Source organism: Plecotus auritus (assembly GCF_963455305.1).
Source record: "Plecotus auritus genome assembly, chromosome: 9".
Taxonomy (NCBI): Eukaryota; Metazoa; Chordata; class Mammalia; order Chiroptera; family Vespertilionidae; genus Plecotus; species Plecotus auritus.
Genome location: NC_137783.1, coordinates 25968359 through 25991285, shown reverse-complemented (window position 1 = coordinate 25991285; position 22927 = coordinate 25968359). Strand labels below are relative to the sequence as shown.

Sequence of the window (22927 nt, the reverse complement as noted above, 5' to 3'; positions counted from 1 at the left end):
TCAGATTGCATGGCATTCAATCTGGAAGTCTTGGGTAGATAGGAACATTCTAAGATGCCAACAGAGAGGACTTAGCCATTTAGAAACCATAACTTAGTCAGCTACAGTTATGGGAGGTGCTGGCATGGACGGACACTTCCATCAGAGAAAGTAACTGTGGGTTACTAGCCACATTAACTGCAGAAATAAAACTTAAAGACAAAAATTTTAGCTTAGCTTAAAAAAATAACTTAAAAGACTTAGAAAGGGGATAGCATCTAGGTAGGGAACACAAAATCCCACTTCTGATGAGAAAATTAAATATAATTCTTGCCTAATCCTAGAACTTGCAACATCTTGCAGACACAGAATGTTAAAGAAAGAATATAATCTAGCACCTTGGATTTCCTGCCCTGTGGTGTCAGTGTGATCTTAGAAAAGTGTGAAAATGGATTTACAAAGGGAAAATCATATAGAGGCCCTTACCTACCCTTTCAAATAATTAAAACAGAGAGAGTAAAGGGTGAATAATAAAAAAGGAAATTTAATTTATAAGCTATTGTGTCAGTGACTTAAAAATAGACTAGGAGGCTAAAGCCAGTTCTGTTATTTTTATAACTATGGGGCTTTTTCTTTCGGAATTTTTTTCCCCAGATTCCCATCTAGGAAAAAAAAGAGAGGGGCTAGAATATTAAAACAAATTTGTGCTCAGAGTTAGGTGCAAAAAGAATAGCTAGAATACTAGCAATGAACGTCCATTTACACTGTTAAAAGACAGCAAAGGGGATTTTTCTCTCACTCCACTCCTAAATGTAACGCTAGTTGGAAAAAGCCAGGAATATTCCACAAGGCCCCCACCTACATTTCCTTTTCTAAAGCATCTGCAGCTTAGAAACAAAGGGCTGCATCTACCACCCTTAATGCTGCTCATGGTGGAGTCGACCCTCCCTGGACTTCCTTCTCTGAGGACTACAGATCATGGAAGGGGTCGGGTGTCTCTGCTGCTTTGCTTTCGTTCTTTCACATAGTTTCCAGGAAAATGAAAGTAAGACCCAAAGGCATTTGACTTTCTGAAATACCACAAAATTGCAAACTCCACAGTCACAATGAATATGTTTTAAAATCCTTCAAAATGGAATAATGCATATATTTTTATGCAGGCCCTAAGTTATCACTTAGGACTAGATTGAAATTGAGATTTAAATATATTAAAAATGTTGAGGGATGTTAGGAATTAAGAACTCATCAAAGTCACAGAGCCAAGTAGCTGTAGGCACATTTTACATTTCATAATTGTTCTCACAACTTGATTTTAGTGATCTCTGCTTTCTCGTTTATGTTTTAGGTAGGATTACGTCTACCAGCATACAAATAACACAGAGATAATGTGCTTTCGCAGCCACGGTGGCAACAGTAACCTAACTTTTCATCTTCCTTTAAAAACACAAACTCAATTATTTTAAACATTTTAAAAACTTAGTTCCTGCAAGTAATTTTGTTATATTCCACAGGCAACAGCACTGATCCACAACTGATTAGACTTGTGTTTGGATTTATATATCGATGTCATCAGCTCAGCATCCCTTCCACTGCCCCAGTCAATTATGACTGCCCAATCCCAGCAGAAACAATGATTTCATCATCGGGAAATAACAAAAAATAAAATAAAAGTAAAATAGGGAAGCTTTATAAAAAGTCATCATAAAGATGCCTGAATACATAACTCATTTTTCAAGCTGTGTAAGAAAAAAAAATAGGAACCTGTTTCACTTGGAAAGAGCTCAGTCTGACACTCAGGGACACAATTTCCAGCAGTGGTTTGACTGTCACTGAGGGCACACGGCTGCCCAGGACATATGGGTAACTTCTCTTTCTGTCATACATTACAATGCTAACTGGCATAAGAATGCACACTGCCAAATGTATTGGTACTATTTTTAAACTATGTGGTTGAATAGGAAAGCACTAAATAGAATTCATCCTTTCAAAATAACATTTTAATGAAATTCACTCTTGCACCCATCTGGAAATAGAACATTTTGGGAGGAAACATTCAATTTTGAAAGCATCAGCTCAGCGAAACTGACAGGAGAGCCTTCTTTTTTTTTGGAGACTGTGTATAATTGACCGGAAACCTAGAAAATATTGAAGACTAAATGCATTGGGAATTTTGTTGTTGTTGTTGTTGTTGGTTTTTGTTGTTGTGGTGTTACTATTTCCACTCACCAGCTCGAAGGGGTCGTGGAACTCCCCCAACAAAGATAGTTTTTCTGGGGTCCAAAGGCTGAGAACCATCCATTACAAAGTCACTGTCACTTAGGTTCCATGGTCGAATTTGCACCTGAAAAAAAGTCGTTTACTTGGTCCTTACTTCATTTCCATCAACCCCAAATGAGAATAAGGTGACTAAAGACAAACCCACTGATTTGTGCATTTTACAACATACACAACCCAAACAAAAATCCAGTTATTATTTAATGTAATCTGCATTAAGTGCCTTTCGATAGAACTCTTGGGAAATCTACTTGTAGGTTCTATACTCAACACTCAAGAAATATACCATGAAACCTTCAAAAAACCCTCTGTGGCTTTAAAAAAAAAAAAGCAGTTTTTTAGAGAGGGATTCTGGGCTTTGGATCAGATCCATGTTAGCAAAAGACAGACTATGTATAACCTGTCACAGTGCAGCACTTAGCTTTGTAAGAACTCATCTGAAGGAAGGCAATGGAAACATTAGAAATATTTTTCTAAAACTTATCTGTATGTCTGGCTTTTAAATTCTCATCACCCCCTAAAATTAAAACATTGATCTTTCAGCAATAGGATTTCACATGGATTAACACTCATCAAGTTAGCACAGAATTACCAGTAATATCAAATAGTGAAGTTACCTACTTTTGATTTATCTGATTCTTCTAAACAAGTCCGGGTAATTAAAGGCAAGCCTAGAAACTGAAGTGAATTCTCAGAGTAGAAAAAGGAACCTTCACGACATTGTTCTTTCTATTTGTTATGTCTCTTGACTGGGAAACCACCTTCCTGTCCATTGTTTGTACTGTTTTATCAAATGATAAAAAATAAGGTATTTCATCAGAATTTGAACCTTAAAATATATTCCTTTCCATCCATACCTGAATTATCAAAGAAAAGCTTAAAACAAAACCACAAAAAAACCCTCCCCTACTGAAAGGCGAGTTTCAGCACTGCCTGAAAAAGGTCCAGTCACATGTGTTCCAGGATGGGGGTTAGGTGTAGAAGCAGAGAAACGGGTGTGTCCTTAAGGAACATGCCTCTCCTTCCCTCTCATAGATTAGGACAGGAAACAAAACAGCTGAATTTTCATTTCCTTAGCATCAACAGAATTCTTCATTTCCCGCCGATGCTCGACTGTCAACAGTTAATGCAAGGAAAGGCATAAGAACATGTCTTATGTGGTTTGGCTTGTATATAGGAGTACTCCCATTTGAAAGGTAGTAAAATCTGCCAATTACACTTTCAAAACACTTAGAATGTCAACTCTAAAACGGGCATTGCTCAGAAACAGTCTACACATTCCTTATAATTGCTACAAAATTCACCCCCACCTAACTTTTTGCCTTTTATGACCCTGCTCCCTTCACTAGTTAGCCAGAAGCCATGAAGTCTCCATTTTTTCCTGAAAACTAGGACCCATTTGCAATTCTGTAAACAGGCCTTGCTCTACCTATATCGCAATGGGGGGAAAAATTAAAAAATAAATTAAAAATAAAAACCAAAAAATGCCTTCATGAGCGCCCATTATTAATTTTCAATTTAAAACTCAATTTCCAGACACTGTAATAACAAGAATTCTAATGTCACCAACAACAAAAAAAAAGTAGGATGCATCTTTTTCTAAACAGAGCCGTCTCTTCGTTTAGTCTTATCCCTAATAAAGTAGTTAAGGCAGCTTCAAGACCTGTCATTCAATAACTTTCCGATAATGGAGTTTGATCCTGGATCACTTTGCTTCACAAATGAAAACAATTCCTGTGCAGTACCCATACTGTTCTGGCTTCATTTAATCCGATTCCAGAAAACTCAGTCTGCTGTACCAGCTCTAGGTTACTGCTGCTCCAAAGAACTGTGCAGGCCTCACACCTTCTTGCTGAGAGCTTCGTGACTGCCCCCCTCCTCCCACCCTCACCTCATTACATCACACACGACCCATTCCACTACCCTATTCTTGGCATTTTAGCTTAGGTAAAAATACAGGGAGAGGTCTCAGGAGACAGGAATAATTAACCCTATTCATAAAACCCACATCCCCCAGCTGACACCAGAAAGCAGCTCCTCGGAGCTCACACCGCTGCAAAGTCAGAGCGATGTCCGCATAGGCCAGCTTCAGCTCTCTGCACGCCAAGCAAGAGGGAAACCTGTGGTCCTGTCTGCACCCAGACGTTCCATTCACACTTTGGTATCTCTGAAATATAAGTCTACTCTCACACAAGGCATATTCTCCATCACCGGGGCTTATTCCCAGGGCCTGATAGCTATGTTTTTTTCTTTCGGACTTACTCTTTGAATATGTTTTCTGCTCCTTTAATATATTTTCCACCCCCACATGTTTCTCTACTTTTTAAATACTATACTTTATAAGCTGACTCAAATATTTTGTAGAAAGGGGTAAAACATAAATGAAAGAACAGCTTTTTTATTACCTTTGTTTCCTTAATAATTAGTTTTGAGAATGGATAAAATTAGAATTCTGTCCTAATTCAATATACATTTACCAGAGCAACACAGGTTTTACATAGACGGGGTCACTGTGCGCGTGCGTGTGTGCGTGCGTGTGTGTGTGTGTGTGTGTGTGTGTGTGTGTGTGCGCGCGCACGCGCGCGCGCGCACGTGTTGTCAAATAGGCTATTGCAGGCTATACTCTGGGCAGGAAAAGCCTCAACACTCAGAGGACAAATATACGGATGTCACTAGAAATGGTGAAGATTCTCGTAAATGAGCCTGACACTGACTCCAAAACGGATTCTCCTTCCTGGAGAAACCTGACCACCCTTGCTTATAAAGGGGAAGATACACCACCCACCAGCTCTTCAGCGTGCCATTGGTCACACAAAACCAATGTCTGCAGGGCCGGGCAGGTAGCATAACTGTGTCAAGCCACCAGGCAATGTAGGCAGTCAGTGACACACTGAATAAATCACTCCCTTTAAAAAAATTTTTTAAATTTATTTTTAAATCACTCCTTTTAAAGGAAGCAGACACTTCTCAGCTCCAGCAAGTAGTTATAATTTGCAAATGTGCTGTCAGACATTCCCATTTTTCAAAAGTAGCTACATTTTTATGTGAAACTTCAAGATTTTAAAACGCTGGGGACTAATTCAAATGTTCACATCACGGTGTAGGCTAAACCAAACGACCTGCAGGCCAGTCTATGCTGTGGCTGGAAAGGCTTAGCTACCACACAGCTCACAATGGAAAGCTGTGCTCCATAAGCACTCCTGAGAGACAATATACAACGGCTTTCCTTTAAAAGGTTGTTTGTTTTTTTTAAAGCATGTATAATAAACTTGAATAATAGATAGCTGTTCAAAGAATTGAAAGTTTTCTGACTAAACTACACAAAAGAGATGTTACCAAATTTTTCTAGAAAAATACCTAATAGAATAAAATACCTAGTTATCATACTATATAGAAACTAAAGTTTCATCCTAGTTATACAACTAAAAGTCATTATTCATAGGGGTAAGATTAGGCCACGTGCTAGAGAAAAAACTTGAGAAATGCAATATGGGCACTTATTTTGACAGGAAGCATAACATCATTTCCCCCAAAGAAAATTTTATTGAAGATTTCAGAAGTCTATGTTATAATTAAATACAAAATGCATTTTATCATATCTTTAATAACAGGTTATGAGTTTTAGAAAAACCAGTTTTTGTTTTTTATTTTATTATTATTTTTTAATCCTCACCCGAGGATATTTTTTTAAATTGATTTTTTAGAGAGAGACAGAAACCTCAATTGGTTGCCTCCCATCAAACCCACAAGCTAGCTACGTGTCCTGACCAGGAATCAAACCTGATACCTTTTGGTGTACAGGATGATATTCTAGCCAACTGAGCCACCCAACCAGGGCAGTAAGAATAGTTTTTGTTGTTGTTGTTGGTGGTTTTTTAAAAATATATTCTATTGATATTTTACAGAGAGGAAGGGAGATAGTTAGAAACATCGATGAGGGAGAAACATCGATCAGCTGCCTCCTGCACACCTCCCACTGGGGATGTGCCCGCAACCAAGGTACGTGCCCTTGACCGGAATCGAACCTGGGACCCTTCAGTCTGCAGGCCGACGCTCTATCCACTGAGCCAAACCGGTTTCAGGCAGTAAGAATAGTTTTTAATACAAACCTTAGGGCTTCAAGTTTCTGAACATGACTAAGCCTCCCTATAGCTCTAGAATGCTCTCAATTTAGACCACTATTTAGAATTCAGATATTCATCTACCAATAAATAATGTTCTCTTGAGCTCATTTTGAATGTCTTGCCCTATCTTCCATCCTTGTCTGGCCATCTCCTTAGACTAAAAACAGCAGTCACATGAATGTCCTGTGCTCAGTGCCTCCTTTTCATCTGCTCGTTGCAAGGCCGCTCCAAAAAGCAACCAAACTATTCAGAGTCCACAGTGCAATCGGGTGGCTGGCTCAGGGAAACTACCCAACCCCAAACAGCCTCGCTGCCATGTGTTGTTTCCCATAAAGCACAGGGCTAAGACCCCCGGCCCCAGCCCAGTTTCCTTTGTCCTCTTTTCAATACCCTTCAAACTCCCGCTCAAGCTCGTCAGGAAAAAGTCTCCATTTTTCGCTGCCTAATCCTACAATCCTTTCAATCTACATGAATCAGAAAAACAAGACTGCAGAACTATCAGGATTGCTCTCCCCAGCAAGCCTCAGCATCCCAGCTCTTCTGACAACCAGGATGAGTCAGCTAAACCCAGGTCCGCTGACATACAGCTGCAACGGCTCAGCTGTAGTGGTAATGAACCCAGACCCACTCCAGTTGTCAGCAATCCTATTTTAAGCACCACAGGCCTCACAGAATAACTGGAGTGCCCCACAAATAAACTAGTGTGTGGTTTGTGAGGCATCTTTCTCTCTTCCACGGCATAAGGGGTTATTTTATTAATACTGACCACCAAAACTAGCAGCCACACAGCAATAACTGTGGTTTGGACTCTTCAAAAGTACATTCATATTTGGTATCTCATTTCAACCTAATTTGTGCCACATGGCTCCCTAACAAAAAGGTCAGTCAATTTCTAGGAGTTTAGATGCTGCCTATTATCCCCAGTGCTGCCCTCCAACCAATGGAGAAGAGAAGGAGAGGCCTTCCCTCTATCTTCTGGGCCAGTGGTCGGCAAACTCATTAGTCAACAGAGCCAAATACCAACAGTACAACGATTGAAATTTCTTTTGAGAGCCAAATTTTTTAAACTTAAACTTCTTCTAACGCCCAGGCCGTGGTATTTTGTGGAAGAGCCACATGTGGCTCGCGAGCCGCAGTTTGCCGACCATGGTTCTGGGGGATGTGGCCAGAAAGGAACCCAAGAGCTGATCAGAGTCATTGGCCTCCACAAGATTATGTACCCTGGGCAGCTCTGGGGCCTCCAGTCAGAACTCCATCAGGCCTTAAAGCATAGAGCCACGAGTCTTACACTCAGACCATTTCTCCCATTCCTCAGATAAAAGCACAGTCGTGCGCTGCTCATTGACAGGGGCACGTTCTGAGAAATGTGCTGTGAGGCCATTTCGTTGTGCGAACATCACAGAGTGCACTTACACAGCCTCCTACTGTAACTGTGTGTGCTATGCTTTTATATAGGGCTGGCAGCACAGTAGTTTGTTGACACCAGCATCCCCACAAACAGGTTAGTAATGCATTGGGCTATGATGCTATGATGGCTAAGACGTCACTAAGGGATAAGAATTTTCTGCTCCATGATAATTGTATGGGATTGCTGTTGTATCTGTGGTCTGTCGCTGACCAAAACGTCATTAGATGGTGCATGACTATGGATCAAGGTTCCCTAGAGCCTCCTCAGAGCCAGGAGACAGGGAGCCAGAAGTAACCATGGGAATTCTCTCATGCCCTCCCAGAATGCTCCTGGTCCACCACCAAGGTCAGAAACAGTTCAAGGACAAAAAGGAAAACCCTGCCAGCTGCACCAAGCTGCACAGCCTACCGGATGCATGCAAACCACAGGCTTACAGCCCCTCCAGGACCTTCAGTTAATGTTGAACAATTCAAACGGCACTCTGTATACCGTTTCATAAGGGCCACCCAATGCAAAAAGAGGGCACGCATAAACAGTACCCCCAAATGGCTATGCATATCCTTGCTTTATGCTTGACTTCATAAATCCATTCTTAATTAAATGCTATGATTAATAACTGTACTTCTAAGCGAAAGACTCAATGGAATGCCTTTCCTCTAAAGGCTTTCCTGACTCCTGCAGGAACATCTGACCATGTTGCCCTTTGAGCCCCGTCCCTGCCTTCCCCAGCCCAACTACTCCTGTAAAACTTCTATCATTGCACCTGTAACTCCTTACTTCACTTACTATTCACCTGTCTATCTTCCTCTATTGGCCTCTAAGGCTGAGCCCATATCTCTGCATGCTTCCCAACTGTCCAGCACAATTCCCAACTCTTTGTGCGTGCTCAGTGCTCCACAGTGAATGAACAAAGGCTTTCCTGAGGGACAGACATGGGTGTCCAGCAGCTGCCCTTCTATCTCCCAGTTCACTCTCCTCACTAAACTGAAAGCTACCTTCTGTGGGCATGAACATACAGTATGTCTGGTCACCAGTAGAGGTCCCAAGACTTGGGCCCAATCAGTGTAAATTTCTGATGCCACCAAGTACCTAGTGCTCATCATTACTGCTGGTGCTTCCACATCACTTAGAAAGGGTCCCTTTTGAAAGAAAGAAACTAGGACTTTTGAGCACCTACACTGCACCACTGTGCCAGGCATTCTGCACACATGGTTACACTTAAATTCACTAAAACCATTATGCTGTCAAAATTATACCTACTTTAGAGATAAGGAAAGGAAGGATCAGAAGAGTAAAGTCAACTCAGGACTGAAACCCATGTTTAGCTAACCCAGTGGTCGGCAAACTCATTAGTCAACAGAGCGGCAAATGTGGCTTGCGAGCCGCAGTCTGCCGACCACTGAGCTAACCCAAAGCCTATATACTATGTACTTTTTCCTTGCAATGACGTCGTGTGCTTGCATGGCTCCCTGTCCTCCAGGCTACTGGCCACCAGTCATACTTGCTCATGGTCTCCTGGACAAGTGACAGTGCGTATTTATTTGTGACCGATTAACCTCTCTTCTTTCCAAACTTATTCTACCCATTTTCAATGCATTAAAGAAGTAACCGATGGACTCCTCTTACGCCTAACAAACCTTGCCATTAGAAAAGTTCAAGAAGATGATTTCACAATGAAACTGGCACTGTCTTCAGCTATTTTATCTTCCGGGTTCACAGCTTCAGGCAATCATGCTCTGCAGCCATACGATTTTGTCCAGTGTGTATTTTCAGCTCCACGGTACGAGGACAAGGATGTTGTTACTGGCATGCTGGTCACTAAGACTCTTGAGAGGAATGTACACATAAAAGTTCAAGTGACCTAAGTTTTTCCTGGGAAGAAGCCTATTCTTTGTGTGAGTTTCATGGAACAGTAATTCTACAAAAATTTTCACAAGTTTAATTCCAAACCAGGTATATAATATGCCGGGTTAAACAATGTTACACAATTTACTTACTGCAAGACTTGTCAGAATTATATCAATTTTTCCCAAATGTTTTTGGCTATTGAACCTTTAATTAAAGAAGAAAATAGATATAAACGGCACAAAGTTAGTGCTCAATAAATGACACCCATTATTATCATGAGCAAACCTTTTGTCAGTGTTCCTCTCAAGAGACCAGTGTTGATGGGACAAGTGTTCTTCAGAATGTGCTTTGGAAAACACTGAGTATGGTTCCTTAGGGCAGCGGTCGCCAACTGGTGGTCTGCGGACCACTGGTGGTCCATGAGGTCCGAAAGGTTGGCGACCACTGCCTTAGGGACAGACTGGCTGTTTTGTCCACTAGGTACTGCTTAGTACACTGGAACTGCAGCCTTTTTCAGACCTCAATAACAGCTTCCAAAAAATAAATAACAACAGCTTCCAAAGACTCAAGCAAGCACTAAGGAACTCTGGGCCCATATCAAAATCAGAGATTCGGGGGGCGGGGGGGGGGGAATAGGATTTATTATGAAGAGGAAGTACTGCTCTCATTTTAGAGGAGGAATTCTCCTTTGGAGAAATTCCTATGATGGAAGGTGCCCAAACCACAAATTTAAACCAAGGATTCAACAAACAAACAAACAAATAAATAAGGAAAATCAGAAATTCTGAAGATTTCAGAAGGGGCATATATAACAAAACCAGATTTGATTGAGCCAAGATAAAACACAGTTGTTATTTTAGAAGGTAGTAGATGGAGAATGAAAGAGTTTGAGTAAATATACCACAAACGCAAGGACTGAGGCCGTCAGTCAAGGTGCCCTGTAACTTAGCCCCTTTCTACTTCTCCCTATTTCATTTTCCTCTACTTCTTTCATACTTTTGTGCTCCATCTAGCCAGCCTAAATGTTCGCCATTTGTACCACACACAATTTCTCATTTCTGTGTTCATACTGTTGGATTTCTCGAAAATGTCTGTTTACCCACCCCTCCACCCCTCTCCAGGCCAATCTCCAAACTCTCTTAATCCTTCAAGGCCTAGTTCAAATGACACTTCATTCAAGAAGCTTTCTTTTATCACGCCAGGTATATATAAACTCTCCAAAGTCCTTACTTTATATCTTATCCTCATTGTATTTATTTTCCTTAATTTGACCAATATTTAAGAACCTTTTATGAACCAGGCTCCATATTAGTGTGTATTTAAATACTCGTTTTATCTACCCATGACACTATTGCGTTTTTGACACAGGATTTTCTGCCTGATTCAGAATAAGTTCTGATTCACAGTAACCAGGATGAAGGCCTTGCCCACAATACACACCCAAAGGTGGTTTGAAGGAAGGCAGGCAACCCGTGTAGAAAGAGGGCTGCACGTGGGCTGGTGATAGCTCGAACAGCAGGTATAGTTTGCTGTAGATGGTACAGTGACCAGAGAAGGCTTCGGGAAACAGAAGGCATTTGAGAGGGGTCTTAAAATAAGGAAAAGAATTAGAAATTAGGATGGGAACAGAAATATCTTAGTTATTTGAATATGGGGTTTAGAAGGAAAGCAGAAAAAGGTAAGTTTAGAGAAAAAAAAAATGTGACGCCAGACCGGGAAGGTGTTAAATCCCAGGCAAAAGGATCTGGACTGCTTTTGTAACTAAAGAGGAGGGATGGAAAGTGCTAGCGATCTCATTCATATATGAATGGGGGCAAGAGAGACCAGATGATAAGGCAGATTGGACAGAATTAAAAATTAAAGAATTAAGCCAGCCTCTATTTCCAGCTTCCTTGCTCCTAACATTTTTTTTTTTCAATTTTTACTTTCAAGTTTTAAGTGGATGACCATGTTACCTGAGCAATAACCTAAATAAATGACTTGATGTAAGCACACTGTCTGGTAAGACAGTTTTTCAATACTATACAGCAAATCAATCAGTCATCTTTCAGGGTATTTATAATTGTAATTGTGCTGTAAACTTCTGGGAGAAGGAAGCAGGAAACTTCTCTGATATGCCTTTCAAGGTGTTTACTATCCCACATCCCTGGCCAAAGTGTGCTAGAAGGTAAGAAGCGTAAACCTCTCCTTCCTCGCCTCCTTTTCAAGGTTCCTCTTTTTCAGCCCCTATCCCTGTTAAGACTCTGCCAGGTTTCCTGCTCTATCAGATTGCTGTCTTGAACTTTCAGGTTCAATCTATTGATACTTTCAAAAAGTAGTGTCACCTTAACAGGAGGGACCACGGTCACAGTGTCTGCCCACTTCACCAGGGGCCTGGACAAGGATGTAGCCGTCTTCTGGGATGTCAAGGACATGGAGCTCTAGAACTCCTCTTGTTGGAGGAGGAAAAATCATATATCTAGGAATTTTGTCATAGTTCCTGCTCTTGCCGATTTGACTACCCATTCTTTGGGCCTGAGGAGTCAAACAATCAGGCCGGGAGCGGAGTTTCTTCTGTAACCTTTCAGGATCAGACCAGCTCACAGAGCAGTCTGAGTGGAGCCATTTAATGAAAGGTACTCGGAGACCAAAAACACGAACACTACCTGAAATCCACTAATTAGGCATTCGTTTGAGTTAAAAACAAACATGATCTTAGAAGGTTTAAGTCAGAGGGAACCTCGCTATCAGGCTCTGTACTAGGAAATGAATCTTGATTAACCTAATCCACACAAAGGGAACGGGGTCTGATGCAGGAGGATGTGGGATGAGGGGTGGGGGTTGGGGAGGGAGGATAGGGGAAGGACAAAGGATAGAAAATCTGTGAGGTCATTTTGGAACATGTTATATTTCCAAGGAGAAATCCAGGGAGGATTGGAGAGAACTAAACAGCAGAATGAGGGCCCTGGGATACTGAGAAGTAGCCAAGCTAAGAAGCAGAAAAAGTAGAAAGAGCCATAGCTCAGAGAGTTTGGCAAATGAGTTCCAAATGCTGACTTGACTTTGAGCTACTGCCAAGGTCCTCGTTTACTCCCAAAGGTTCAGCCCAGCTCTCACTTTCTGTGGGAGCATCCAAAGTGAGGTGGGATGTGTCGAAACCTGGGAGGGAAGTGTGGCTAAACGAGGCCAGGAGGGAGAGACGTAGAGCTGAGGCACAGGAAGAGAAGGTTTCAAAAATGGAGCCAAAAGAGTTGGAAGCCATATGGGATTGAACTCCTTCAAATTACAGGTGTTTGGGGACTTTTATGTTTCCCAGCCTAAATTTTATTCAAATTGTTTATGCTGGAAACTCTGAGTGTGCTTGGGTCAAAGAAATATGTGATCGGCAGCCACCATTCAGAATTCACTGAGCTCCCATAAACTGCTTCACTTGAGCTCAGAAAGTGAAAACTGCAATAAGGCAAAAATTTGTAGAAAACACAAACAAAGGAAAGTTAGTTTCTCCAAAAACATTTCCAAAACAGATAATTGCACTAATTATTTTCAGAAGTCCTTCAAGCCAAAGGTAACACGTGTTTGGAATGAGAACACTCAACAGTAATGGTGTTGCCTCCATACCACCTCCATCTGCAACCACCACTGCTCATTCCCCTTTCAAGAGATGCCCAGTCCTGGTGAGACTTGCCTGACAAGGGATATTATCCTCCTCCCACAGAGCTAGCAATGAGCCATCCAAGGTATACAAGGTCCATCAGCTCATCTCTAGTCTCTTCCCCTCAATCCAACTGCTTCTTAATCTACTATGGGCATAACTCTCTCAATGTGTACCTCTACCTTTTTGCCTTTTTATCCTATCTAATAAAGAGGTAATATGCAAATTGACCGTCACTCCAACACACAAGATGGCCGCCCCCATGTGGCCACAAGATGGCCACCTCAAGATGACCTGCAGGGGAGGGCAGTTAGGGGTGATCAGGCCAGCAGGGGAGGGCAGTTGGGAGGGACCAGGCCTGCCAGGGAGGGCAGTTGGGGGGAACCAGGCCTGCAGGGGAGGGCAGTTGGGGGGGGGGACCAGGTCTGCAGAAGAGGGCAGTTGGGGGGACCCAGGCCTGTAGGGGAGGACAGTTGGGGGGGACCAGGCCTGCAGGGGAGGGCAGTTGGGGGGACCCAAGCCTGCAGGGGAGGGCAGTTGGGGGTGACCGGGCTGGCAGGGGAGAGCAGTTGGGAGGGACAAGGCCTGGAGGGGAGGGCAGTTGGGGGTGACCAGGCCTGCAGGGGAGGACAGTTAGAGGTGACCAGGCCGGCAGGGGAGGGAAGTTAGGGGCAACTGGGCCGGCAGGGGAGCAGTTAGGCGTTGATCAGACTGGCAGGGGAGTGGTTAGGGGGTGATCCGGCTGGCAGGCAGAAGCAGTTAGGGGCAATCAGGCAGGCAGGCAGGTGAGCGGTTGTGAGCCAGCAATCCTGGATTGTGAGAGGGATGTCTGGTAGGATTGGGCCTAAATGGGCAGTCAGATATCCCTTGAGAGGTCCCAGATTGGAGAGGGTGCATGCTGGGCTGAGAGACACGCCCCCCGTGCACGAATTTCATGCACTGGGCCTCTAGTATATATATAAATAAATATATTTCTAATCGCCTCCTAGAATGTATGACCAATCAATCCCATCTTAGCCCTTTCTAGCTCACCCCACGCCTCTTCCACCGATGTGAAGTGGCAGATGTTCTCTGGAGGTTGGCCATTTACCTGTCAGACATCTGACCCTGACCAATTGGGTTCAGTCTTCCTAATCTCACACTATTCCAAAGAGATTGAGAAAAGTTATTTCAGCTTTCTTGCTTTTCACTCAGATGAAACCCTGTACACTCCCATGGTAATCAGTCCCCATGTCTCCCTCATAACACCCGGCCTCTCCACACTGTTTAAATTAAGACCAAAGTTAACAAAGGTTCCCTACTCCTTTTCCCCACACACTGTTTCTTTATTCCTCTCCTCCTGCGTCGTATGCTACTCTATCTAATACTGCTAATTATTATTTAAAAAAATTTAATGGCCCCAGAATTTTAAAATTACAGTGGCACTTCACATGTATTAAAATCCTGGCTTCTCCTTCTGCATCAATAATTCTATTATGCTCAGCATCTCCCTTCTTTACTAACCCCCTCTTCTGCTTTACATACTGCAGTCTCCCTCTTAGAGGTGGCCAAGTCCCAGCATCATTCTTGTGCAACCAACTATACACCCTGTCCTAGATGTCACCACTCTTTTCAACAGATGTTACCATGTAGATAAGCTCCATTCTCACGTTTCTGAATCCAAAAGCACTATGGTAGACTAACAGCACCATCCAGTTACACAAGTCCCTCACCTCACCAAATATTTTCACATTCGTTTTCCTCTTATCTGAGCCTCTTGACATCCCAGAGAGGGACCATTATTCTTCCCATTGTACAGACGAGGAAACCAAGATTCAGCAAGGATTCGGTGATTTTATTCACAGCCAAGAAGATATTTAAATGCTAGAGACAAGACTCTAACTTTTATGTCCAACCCCAACTTTCCCCCAGGCACATTTCTGAGAGTGCATGTAGTTGCCAAGCGAGCCCCCCTCTTCTGGTGTAAGTCTTACAGGGGATGCTGCAGGCTGGCCCCAAGAAAGATCCATGCCTTGGACCACATCACTATTTGTACTCTATTTCCCTCTCCTAGCACCAAGTCTCGACACACAAACTCACCCCTCCCAACTTCCCACAGATCTTTACTTCTTCCATGTTAACTGAGTTCTTTTCTTCTGCTCAGAACATAGGTTTGCCCCTTTTCCATTCAAACCCACTCTGCCAGGAGAAAGGAAGCAGTCTTCCTCTCTCACCCAAGGACTTACACTCTTTGGTTCAGTAACCACACACTGTACTAGTGTATGTTTGTTGATGGTTTGGGGTCCACGTTCCCTGTCCTTCCCCTCCCCTGCCCTGTTCCAAGCTCTCCATTGTAGAGTGTACACTCCTGGCCCAGAGGCTCGATTTAGCCAGCTGTGGGTACTCAGCACAATGCCTCACATTCAAAGGCACATAAACATTGACAATTATGATCTTTAAAAAAAAATTATTCCTGTCCTTGATCTGAAATAATAATACAAACTAGCTGCCAAAACCATTAAGAGCATTATTTACTTCAATTAAGAGATTCTGAATAGGAATTAGCTTAAAAGAGCTGTGAAGTGAAAGACAAGGGCACATTTGTTTACATGCGGTCCCAAAGGTATAAAACGAAATACTGAGTAATTTGTTATTAGCGTCCCATCAACGACAGTTCAGCTCCACTGCACAGCAAGGTCACCCCGGGTAAGAGGATCCCAGTTACCAGCATTCCCATTACAAGGAGGGGCTGACAGCTAGACCAGTGGCACATGTGCTCTAGAAAAGCAATAGCTGGCTGCATGCTACATACCGGTTTATCCTTAATGGTGGGGCTGGACACGCACAGGTACAGCTTCCCGTCTTCCTCCAGGCAGGCATCTATCAGAGCTTGCACTGAGCTCTCCTCCTGGAACAGCAGAAAGGCATAGCCTTGGGGAGAACAAAAACAAAGGGCGTGGGGAGGAATCAGTAAACTGAATTCAGAACACCACTTACAATGTTATCTATTGCTTTACTTTGGCCAACTCTTACTAAAATCTACGAACTTGAAGTGGGACACAGGGAAGTCATAGTTACTGAGACCCTTGCTTGCCAGGCATTGTATTAGGTGCTCTATACACACCACCTTGCCTTAGCATTGATAGGTGCAGCAGCATGGCTGCACCTTGAAAACATCACACTAAGAAGAAAAAGCCAGGCACACAATACCACATGTTGTATGATTCCATGTGCATGGAATGTCCATAAGAGGCAAATCTACAGAGACAAAAAATAGATTCGTGGTTGCCTAGGGCTGGGGGGCTGGAGGGAATCGGTACAGGGTTTCTTTTTGGGATGATGAAAGTTTTAAAAAATTAATTGTAGTGATGGCATCTGTGAACATACTGAAAACCACTGAACTATACATTTTAAATGGAGGCACTATAGGGTATGTGAATTATATTTCAACAAAACTTGTCCGAAAACAAAAACCACACAATAGGCTAGTGCAGTGGTCGGCAAACTCATTAGTCAACAGAGCCATATATCAACAGTACAACGATTGAAATTTCTTCTGAGAGCCAAATTTTTTAAACTTAAACTTCTTCTAACGCCACTTCTTCAAAATAGACTCACCCAGGCCGTGGTATTTTGTGGAAGAGCCACACTCAAGGGGCCAAAGAGCCACGTGTGGCTCGCGAGCCACAGTTTGCCGACCACTGGGCTAGTGTGTTACTTCTGATGATTCTGTTTCTCTAAGAATACTCTCCTGTCTCATGACAGCACACAATCTATAAACAGGACACTAACAGCAGGGTTTCCATGGACACAGCCAGCTTTGTTCAGTTCAGTTCAGTAAGATGCTGAGCAACTTGACAAGTGAGATACAATCTATAAATTATGATAAAACTGAGATAAACGAGAGTAGGTCTCTGCTGTCAAGAGACTTCTGTAGTAGAAGAAACAGACATTTAGACAATGAACTGGCTACAAAACTGAGGGAGATAAGTGGAGACAGAAGGTGCCTTGGGACCTCAGAGGAGTAAGGATTCTGACTTGGGAGAATCAGCAGAGACTTCAAAGAGGACAACAGATGTTCAAGGGGCCAACTGTGACACTTGCTGCTACACTGGCACTCACGAATGACAGCTGAGCAAGGGCCCATCATGAGCTAGTCTAAGCCTGAGCATTCAACTATTCAACCTCTCTACAGCCCCTCTAGCTTGGCTAAGTCTCTCAGCTGTTGCCTCCACTCCCGGTCCTGCTATCGACCTCAAAGGAGACCATCACCAACACGATTCTCCTCTGGTGCATTGTGTGCCAGGAAGATGGAAGTAGAGGAAGGGATAAGAACCCTCATATTCAGAAGATTCTCAGACATCAAAGACGTTAATCAACTGGCCTAGAAGCAAAGCTCTCTGGAGCCCTGGGCAGCACGTAACAACGTTGGCAGTGGATAATGAATGATGGGTGCTCTTTTTTAAATCCCTTTTCCAAACTCCTCATCTACTATCCACTGCATCCAAGTAAACATAAAAGGAAAAAGGTCAAGTACTACCCAGCACACCAAGAGTGACCACTGCAACAGGCAGAAGCCAACAAACACGAGGAGACACCCAGCCTACCGGAGCGGGTAGGTGGATGCCAGAGGGAGGCTGCCTATGTGGTAGGACCCAGGGCTGTTTTCTGGGCTTTGCTCCCAGGCTAGCCGGGTCAGAGGATTCAGCAGGTGGCCAGGCAAGAAAAATAAAACCTCACTGCAAAACTAGAAAAGATAATACATCATTTCTTCATAGCGTTTCTCCTCCTGAAATAGTATCAAACGAGCACCAAGCCCCAGGGAATCTATTAAAATTTCAGTACTTTCATTTACTGTGAAAACACTAATTCCACTTGCCAAAGAGAATATTAGAGATGAGTGAGTTAGAAAATGCAACAATCACAAAGAGGAGGCATTGGCATGTGCTCTCAAACCTCCTGCCTCACGAGGTTAAAAGTGATCTCCACAGAGGTCCTGCGGGGCACGCTGGATATCTTGTTCTTGGAAGAACCCTGTCTGTGTACACTATGCACAGGCACATCAAAAAGGCCTGGGGCCCTGGCCAGTGTTTCTCAGTGGCTAGAGTATTGGCCTGCACACTGAAGGGTCGCGGGTTCAATTTCCGATCAAGGGCTTGTACATCGGTTGCTGGTTCACTCCCCAGGCCCGGTCGCGGTGTGTGCAGGAGGCAACCAGTCGATGTGTCTCTCATATTGATGTTCTCTCTCTCTCTCTCTCTCTCTCTCTCTCTCTCTCTCTCTCTCTCTCTCTCTCTCTCTCTCCTTCCCTCCCTCTCTTCTACTCTCTTTGAAAAGCAATGGAAAAAATATCCTCAGACGAGGATTTAAAAAAGTGGCCTGGAATGGGGCACACTCAGTGAGCTTGGGGATGGGGTGCGATCAGTGAGCTGGGGCGGTTTCCAGCTCCTTGCCTCTGGAAGGCCACCAGGCAGACTGCACCTTTCCTGCTCATCACTGTCCACCCTCTACCATCTCCCACATCAAATCCTGCATTGGTTCCGACCTGAACCGGGCATCAGATGAAAAGGCCTTCCAACCAAAACAAAATACACCAGAAACATCCCAAGCCACTCATGAAAACAGCTTTCTGATAGTTTCACCAACCAAAACACCTTCTGGTAGATAGATACCTCTAGGTCAAGCAAACCAGCAGGACAATAGAAACCAGGGGATTGAAACAAAAACAAAAACGGGAAGGAAGACTCCTTCAAACACATTTCCCTCTTGATCTTCAGAAAGGTAAGGTCAAAGTAAACAAAGTAGAAAAAGATCCCTTCAAGAATAACAAGGTCAACTGGAGATAGAAATTAAATCAATGATTTACTAAGAGGCAAATTCCACAGAGTTCTATAAAAAGAGTTCTGGACTAGGAGTCAGAAGGCCTGGATTTGGGTCTAAGTCCAGCATTTACTGTGTGTGGTAATAACAGCTGATGGCTACCATCTAGTGAGCATTGACTGTGCACCTTATACGTACTAACTCATTTCATCTTCACACACACCCAGGAGGTAGGCACTCTCTTAAATGCTGTTTTACAGGGAAAGCACTCACAGAGTGATTAAGATTCCTATTCAAGGTCACCTAGTAACTGGCAAAACTATGAACTTGAACATTGATTTAAAATCTCTAAGTCTTGGCTCTTTTCTCTATAAATGAATATCCTGATTATCTTATAAAAATGTAGGTTATGAGATAATATATGTAAGGATGCTTTGTAAAATAGGATATCATGCAAGTGTCAATTTTTCTTTTGCTGCATTTTCAGTTATTTATGTGCTATGTAAAATTAAGTTCAATTTTGCATATGTCTCATTACAAAATTAGAGTTCAAGTTAATGACATATACTTTCTACTTTGCATTTGCAAGCATTTGGTGAGTAAAGGGCAGTCATCTAGATACTGAAGAAAAACAAAGTATTTTTTGAATGACAGGCTGAATATTACTGTAAACAAAGCGACTGAACATGTGCTTTCATATATCATTAGCCATTCCCAGCAGGAGAGAGAATGATCAGCTGTGGTATTATTTGCTGATGTGAATACATTTCTTTAAATAAAAGCCTATTACACCTATAAATCAAGTTCCTCAAACTGTCACCATGACGGAAGGTTCTCTTATTAGTTTGAAAGGTATAAGAAAATCTTGCCCCAAAATTCATAAACTCCCTCCCCTCTGAGCCAGAGAGAGATAACAGGATTGTAAGACTCCTCACGTTTCAGGAGTGGTGACCTTGTTTCCCAAATGCCCCATGAGTATGCGGGGGCTCTGGAGACATGGTGAGCGACAAGAGGCCCTCAACTCAGAGCCAGTCTGAGGGGGGCAATCTGGGCGCTGGGGGTAGCAGGAGGCACTCGGCACTGTCACCATCACGACCCTGGGTCGCAGGCAGAGTAGATGGCAGAAGACTGCTTGCTTTCCCACTGGTGCCACACGGGCTGGGGAGGAAGGTAGAACAGTGAGGGATTTTTGGACAAGCCTGGACCAACCAATGCACTGCCCTGGGGTAAAGGGGAACAGGAAGGTATGGGGGGTACCAAATTAGAAAAATTCCATTTTACTTGGCCATGTTTTTGAAGGGAAAATTTAATTAAAAGATCTTTTTCTCTTAATACCTGAGAACACATTAAGTAAAACAACCTTCAAAATGCTCTTGGCTACCTTTCAAAAACAAAGCGTCGCAAGTGCTTAAACACATAATTTCGCGTGTTATAATTTTTATATGGATCCCTAGTACAAATAACAATCACCATGAACTTCACCACCACGAACACCAGTTACTAAGTGCTTACAATGTGCCAGGCACTTTGCTAATAAATACTGCACATCTGTTAGCTCTTCTCCTCCTCCTCACAGTAATTCTATAAGGTAAATACAGTTGACATTGTTGCCATTTTACTACTACAGATGGGGAAACCGGAACTCCAAGTGGTTAAGGGACACAGATTAAACTCTAAAAATTAAACTTAGGTTTAACATCTAGGTCAGCTTCCAAAGCTCTCATTCTTTAGCCATTAACTTACATTGTTTCACCTAAAAACACTAAGGTAAATTTTCACTATCACTAGCGAATAAGGACTCGCCAATTTATTATTTACTGTCACTTTGTAACAGTGACCATTTAACTATCACAAGAGTGACACCAAATAATAATAAACAATTATTTTAGTAGCAAGAAGTGATCACCTGTGCTTCTGTCCTAAAATTTAAGGCCTATGTAGATATAGTTGCTCTAAAGCCCATAAAAACTCTATTGAGAAGAGTTGAAATGATGAATTTCAAAATAACCAGGAGAAGTTTAGATTTAGTTTTATTTAGGTCAATCAAATTTTCGTATTTAGTAAAGATGCTTATTGGGCCGAAACCGGTTTGGCTCAGTGGATAGAGCGTCGGCCTGCGGACTGAAGGGTCCCGGGTTCGATTCCGGTCAAGGCATGTACATTGGTTGCGGGCACATCCCCAGTGGGAGGTGTGCAGGAGGCAGCTGATCGATGTTTCTCTCTCATCGATGTTTCTAGCTCTCTATCCCTCTCCCTTTCTCTCTGTAAAATATCAATAAAATATATATTTTTTAAAAAAAGATGCTTATTGGTTTGAATATTTAGAAGGAAGGCTCTTGGGGGATTTAGAGAGCAGATATCACTGAATTAAATCGGATTTTAATAAAATGAATATCACCGTAACAATAATAATCAACTTCAGCAAGAATTGGCAGTGTATCCTAAAACCCTGGGGTGATTCTGGGCAGGGGATACAGGATGCTCATATAATGCTAAGGCAACACTTCATAGATAAGTATGGCAAAGGGAGAAAAAGGTACTTTCACAATGTTGGAATCTGACAGAACACCTTAACCAAATGATCAAACTCAACATCAGCAACCACAGGGCAACTGACACCACTGCACTGCGTCCGTCCCGTACTGTGTCTCTCAGTGTAGAACATCACCTGTGCAGTCTTCCTGCTAACAGGGTTTCACCTGAATCTCATCAGGAGGGAACAATCAGAAATTTCCAAATTAAGTGATATTCTATAAAACATCTTGCAAGGACTCTTCAAATGATACAAAAGACAAAAAGCCTGGGAAACTGTCTAAAGGAGAGTAAAGAGATATAACTAAATGCAAGGCTAGACTTGGACTGGATTTTGGATTTTTTTTTTTTTTAAAAAACCAGCTCTAAAAAACATTACTGAACAATCTGGGTATTTCTTGCAGACATGCTACTGCATTTAGGAGGGGTCTTGATAGCTACAACTTACTCTCAGAAGATTCATCAAAAATATGCATGTATAGCTCAACTGGCATGGGTCAGTGGTTGAGCATCGACCTATGAACCAGGAGGTCACAGTTCTATTCTGGTGAGGGCACATGCCCAGGTTGAGGGCTTGATTCCCATTAGGGGGTGTGCAGGAGGCAGCCAATCAATTATTCTCTTTAATCATTGATATTTCTCTCTCTTTCTCCCTCTCTCCTCCTCTCTGAAATCAACAAAGATATTTTAAAAAATATATACATCTACCTAATAAAAGAGTAACATGTTAATTGGCCGTACTTTCATGACACCCACCAGGCAATCAGGAGTGAGTATGCAAATTAACCCAACAAAGATGGAAGGTTATTTTGCATATGCAGGCACCGAGCAGCCAGGGGTGGGGCGGGACGCTTGCGTTGTCACTATGGTGACGACGCAGGCATTTTGTGCCACTCCGGGCCTCTGGGCAGCATGGGAAGGCGGAAAGGCGGCTCCAGCCAGAGCGAAGGCGGTGCCAGCAGCCAGGGAAAGGAAGGCCCATTCTTGCACGAATCTTCGTGCATCGGGCTTCTAGTGTATATATACTCATACAAATAGAAAAAAAGAGAGAAAGCAAATGTAGCAAAATGCTAACAACTGGTGAAGCTAGAGGATGGCTACATAGGTCTTCATTATATTATTCTTACAATTTTTTCATAGGTTTGAAATTTTTAAAATAATGATTTGTGAAAAAAAGGAAAAATCATGAGGTCTTAATGAAGAAGAGGGTAATACACTCTCCTATTCTCCAAAGAAGTGTGTGGTCTTTTGAAATAGTTCTTAAAGTCAACTAACTTGCACTTAGTGATTTATATGTTTCAATATAGACTGCAATAGGAAAACTATTCCAGC

The 22927-nt window shown here is 42.7% G+C and overlaps 1 protein-coding gene across 15 annotated transcripts in view; it reads right to left on the bottom strand.

Annotated features, from left to right (window-relative positions):
- The window catches only part of CPEB3 (cytoplasmic polyadenylation element binding protein 3), a 184991-nt gene that overhangs the window by 36048 nt on the left and 126016 nt on the right, over positions 1-22927 (bottom strand). For 14 of the 15 annotated variants that reach the window (XM_080687335.1, XM_080687325.1, XM_080687334.1 and 11 more), the window contains 2 exons: positions 16056-16174; positions 2206-2320 (listed from right to left, as the gene is read on the bottom strand). In XM_080687335.1, coding sequence (XP_080543461.1) covers positions 2206-2320; positions 16056-16174 — 234 coding nt within the window. The remainder of the gene's footprint in view (positions 1-2205; positions 2321-16055; positions 16175-22927) is intronic. The other variant, XM_080687327.1, reaches the window with a different exon arrangement.